This window comes from Azolla caroliniana, unplaced genomic scaffold, assembly GCF_043228905.1.
Source record: "Azolla caroliniana isolate FFs.n. ecotype wild unplaced genomic scaffold, voAzoCaro1.0.p SCAF_6, whole genome shotgun sequence".
NCBI classification, from domain to species: domain Eukaryota; kingdom Viridiplantae; phylum Streptophyta; class Polypodiopsida; order Salviniales; family Salviniaceae; genus Azolla; species Azolla caroliniana.
The window spans coordinates 2,306,316-2,311,406 of record NW_028230441.1 but is presented as its reverse complement, the minus strand read 5'-3'; the positions used below and the strand labels follow the sequence as shown (position 1 = coordinate 2,311,406).

General features: G+C 37.6%; 1 protein-coding gene across 1 annotated transcript; it reads right to left on the bottom strand.

Moving 5' to 3' along the window:
* Window positions 1-213: 213 nt before the first annotated feature.
* Window positions 214-4,246, bottom strand: LOC147862537 (glucose-1-phosphate adenylyltransferase small subunit, chloroplastic/amyloplastic-like). Its single transcript, XM_087320900.1, has 9 exons — window positions 3,872-4,246; window positions 2,731-3,027; window positions 2,221-2,490; window positions 1,834-2,013; window positions 1,643-1,746; window positions 1,436-1,547; window positions 1,255-1,353; window positions 789-908; window positions 214-668 (listed from the first exon to the last, which is right to left on the bottom strand). The coding sequence occupies exons 1-9, from the start codon at window positions 4,082-4,084 to the stop codon at window positions 552-554; spliced, it is 1,512 nt and encodes a 503-aa protein (XP_087177026.1). The 5' UTR covers window positions 4,085-4,246; the 3' UTR covers window positions 214-551.
* Between the last annotated feature and the right edge of the window lie 845 nt (window positions 4,247-5,091).

The following is a 5,091-nucleotide window of genomic DNA, read 5'->3' as shown; positions in this document are numbered from 1 at the left end:
GGGATGTATCAATGAGATGAAGTTCCAACTAACAAGATAAGTATTGATCAATTTGATGACTCAAGCACTTGGCCAGTTGATAAGGTAACTTGGCAATCAGTGAACAAATGCCGTGAGTTTTGTTGACGAATTAATCGACTAGCTCTAGAACCATTGCTTCAGAAAATCCTTTCCATTTCTTGATAAAAAAATTAATCCATATACTCGAACACGTAGAGTTCCAAGATCTTTTTCCAACAAGGTTTGATTATGAAATTTGAGGGAAAAAAATTAACATCACAACCGAATGTCGGATCAAAAGAATATTGAGGGATGAACTGTAGGATGATCTCAATCAGCCTCAAAGTTAGGAGCTAGTCAGCTAAGGTACAACTATCTACAAGGCAAATACAATCAATGGAATCCACAACCACAACAGCTCAATGCCTGATGAATACTCCTAAAGTAGTAACAACCCAAATAGAGGGCTGCATCCACTGTAGAAATATGTGGACTTTTTTCTCTCACAGAATCATGTCTTCTGTGGTAATCTGAACCTTAGAAGATTAGACTTAGATTATTATTCCTGATGGTATAGCAGCATCTTTGATGACTGTTACAATGCCTGATTTGATAAAATATCCATCTGTCTCTCGTGCAGCTTCTTGCACATTATCTCTATTGATTATCTGTAGGCATGCAAACATAATAAAAAATGCTTACATTGACTACATTAAATACATAATAGAGAGATTTTGTAAGAAACATCAAAGCAGATAATATAATAAGTGACATATATGGTGTTTTACCTTGACATTATCTCCAATTCGTGCATTTTTATCAACAATAGCCCTTTTGATATGGGAATTGCGACCAATTCCAACAGCAATACCACCATTGCTGGTGACAATTTGTCGTTGTTCATCAGTCTTGCAAATTGGGAATAGGATAGAACATATTAGATTAAGGGAAGTAAAAGATTACATTCTTTCTTTGAATATTTGAACATCGAAATCCTGGACTTGGGCTAGTGGATCACGCCCTTGCCAATTAGAAGCTTTTCCATTTTATCTATCTTAAGGCAACATGAGCTTCCCCATACATTCAGTTTGATCCTATCCTCATTTTGCTTTGAAATTTAACTATATAGATCTACTGTATCATTCAACATTTCTTTTTCGAGTGAGAATCCAACAAGATTGTTTCCTGTGAACTATCTACTACATAAATTCCTAATGTTTCTGCCAATTAACTACCAAACAAGCTCTAAAGTACCTCATAATAGTCAGCACCCATAAGCAATGTGTCCTCGATGATTGCACCTTCAGAAATCCATGAGCGCAATCCAATCACTGAGTGGTGTATTTTGCAGTTCTGTGTAAAGCAAAAGCAAATCAATATATGAATAATTAGCATGGTATGTATATTGCTCATATGATAATAAACTCAGTTTTACCTTAATGATGCAACCATCACCTATAACACTCTCAGTAATATCTGCATCGACCATCTTTGATGGAGGCAAAAATCTAGCTTGTGTATAAATTGGGGATGATCGGTCATAGAAGCTGAGAATAAACCACTTCTATTTTAACAACTTCAAACCCTCGTTTATCCTGCATCTCAGAGAGGAGCCAAAGACGAACATATAATCTAGACATACCTGAAATCAGGGAATGGCTTCTTTGTAATACCTAAATTAGCATTATAAAAGGCTTCTATGGTTCCAATATCTTCCCAGTAACCATCAAAAAGATATGCTTGCACCTACAAATCCACAAAATGCACCAGAGTTTTATATAAAAATTTGTAAATAAAGCAAGGCAATGCTTGAAATGTAATTTTAACTCTTACCCTCATGCCAAGTGAAGTAGCACCAGGAATAACCTCACTACCAAAATCATTTGCTTGTGGGAAGTCATCCCTTAAAAGCTTGATCATTGCATCTTTGCTGATAACGTAGATACCCATGCTGGCAATGAAAGGGAGCTCTTTGGCCCTTGCCTCATCCAAACCAAGAATAGTAGTGTCTACCTGAAACAATCAATAAGCAATAAGGAACTTTTACTAAGCATAGTAGTAGCATACATAATTTGATGTCTTAACATATTGATAAGAATGGGGATTTCCAAACACTAAACCTAGAAGAACCATATATAACATATTCCGAAGAATGGTTTTTGTAAACCTGAACTCTAGAATATCAAAGACAAGGTCAAATTTCTGTATTACAGAGCACACCTTCATGGCCTTCAAGAACTCTCCTTTCGGCTTCTCAGCAAACTCAACAATACGACCTTCTGAATCTATCTTCATCAATCCAAATGCAGTGGCTCGCTTCTCATCCATTGGCAAAGCTGCAACAGTAATATCTGCGTTTGACTCCCGATGCACCTGGATGAACTTTTGATAATCCATCCTATACAAATGATCTCCAGCAAGGATCAAAAACTCCATGACTTGCTGTTCCTCAAGAAGCCACAAATACTGCCTCACAGCATCTGCAGTACCCTTTCCCATAACAGACAAACACATTCATTAGCCATTACAATTAGGGTTAAATAGCTTCTTGTTTCCAAAAACTATGACAATAACCCTCCCCAGTATAAAATTTATGATTACAAAGGGGTAGGTAATGTTTAAAATTTTAGGGGTATTCTGATATAACACAGCAAGTTAATGTATTTTTTGTCTTTCCCAAAGAATTATGATTATATATGTATATGCTTGAGTTGCATGCAATCAATGTACCTGAAACCAATTGGGATTTTCAGGGCTTTGCTGGGCAGCAAGAACTTCCACAAAACCTTCACGTTTGTAGCCACCCATATTACTTGCGTATGCTCTGGATAGATGGCGATTCAGTGATGCCGAGTTGAACTGAGTAAGGACATAGATCTTTCTGATGTCACTGTTGATACAATTACTGACTGGGATATCAATGAGACGATAGTTGGCACCAAGTGGCACAGCTGGCTTCGCTCGCTTCTTGGTGAGAGGATAGAGTCTCGTCCCAGCACCTCCTCCAAGAATGATACTAAGGACACTCTGGAAACCCAAGAAAGAAAAAGAAATACGAGGGTGGATAAATACAATGATAATCAGATGTGATTACTATTCATACTTGAGTGAGAATACTGTTCAAAATCAGCTGTAGGTTATCCAGTGATAGGTGTAGCATCCTTTCTTTATGCTTCTCTTACAAAAGATGAAAACTTTCTCAAAAGCGGCATCCAAAGCCATTGAGAGATAAAAGGAACCATATATGCTCCTTCATATGATCAAAATCGTTTCCAAAATTGTTATGCCAGAATTCTTTTTAACTTGCATTCTTAGAAGAGAATAGAGACAATATCCAGGATCATTGATCAATATATCATCTCTGAAATGGTAGATACAATGACTGCAATATTTTCATCATAGGAAATACAATGACAGCATCATTTCCAAGATAGACTTGCTTCTGTTCAAGTGAAAATGAAATTCAAACTCGGGGCAAATTACCCCCTGATCCCCACTATGTTTCTTTAACCTTCTCTATTAGAAGAGACCCTGATATTGTGTAACATTGAAATTGTTGTGTCGCGACATCATGTGAAACCATGTGTCTGTAACATTCATGTGAAACATTGCATTCGTAACATTCATGAGCAACATTTCATTTGCAATATGCATTGACTAACATTTCATTTGCAACATGCATAGAGAAACATTTCATTTGCCATATCCATGTGCGCGATTTCATTTACATGTGCAACATCTGATTTTTCCATAGATAAACCACACATATGTAGTATTCCATTTTCCCATGGACATGTACATGACACAATGCAAAATTTATATGGTAAATGCAATGTTGAGAGTGAGTGTAAGAGAAGCTAAAATACTATACTTCTCCTGCAGCAGGGTCCAAACAAGCATCATCGTTACGAGAGTCGGAGACAGCTCGGGGTGAGACAAGAAAGAGTCGTCGGGGAGGATAATACAAAGAAGAAGAAGGGGAAGGAGAGGAAGAAGAAGGGCGAGGAGGAATGAATGATGAAGTGAGCTTGCTCCTTCTAGGATTGCAGAAACAGGAAACAGGGGAGATGGTAGTTCCAGCCATGGCTTTTGATAATTATTAGATTGGATGACAGCCTCTCCTCTCCTCTCATCTCCACTCTTTTCTCTCTTCTCTTTTCTCTTTTCTCTCTCATCATATCTCTCTCGTTCTCTTCTCTCACTTCCATATCCACTACTTTAGCATGCTGGGCTACCTTCTTTCTCGTACAAGGGGGCTGATCCATGTTCACTCGATGGATAGCTCTCTCTATCTTCTTCTTCCCTCTTCTTTCTCCTCCTTCCCTCTTCTTCCTTCGTTTTCTTCTTCTTCCACACAAATGAAAAGGTCAGATTAGATGGGGGAGCATTTGTCTGCTTGGATGCTTCCATGATGCTTGGATGCTTGTATGTATGTATGTATGTATGTATGTATATATGTATGTATCATGTATGTATGTATGTATGTATGTATGTATGTATGTATGTATGTATCATGTATGTATGTATGTGTATGTATGTGTATGTATGGATGGATGGATGCTCATCTCTAACTGCTACCAAATCATAAAGAGGCCTGGCGAGGAAATCGCACCCACGGAGGGTGTAGGGCACCGTCCGATCTAGATAATAAACAAGTGCGCCATCGAAAAAGCTAGCAACCTTTGTGCCACCACCACAGGAGCCCATCCGATTTAGGACAAGAACCCGCGGGACTCATTGTTGGCATGTGTCACTAGGAGCCCGACCCAAAATCAGACATCAAAAACTTCAAAAGATTATGAGTGTAACACACAAATTTGCCATCAAAATCTTACACCAAATTCCTCTAAAAAAACAAAAACTTCCAATAACACAAAACTTAAAAACTTCAAATTACACTTACATTAAAGTTTAAAACTTCAAATTACACACCAATATGCATCATCGAAAACCAAAATCTTTCAATTACACCGAAATTAGAACTTAAAGCTTGAAATTACACACCTTAAAACTCAAAACCTTCCAATTACACCAAACTTAAAACCTCGAGCTTCAAATTACATACCTTAAAACTCAAATGAGAGATATTAC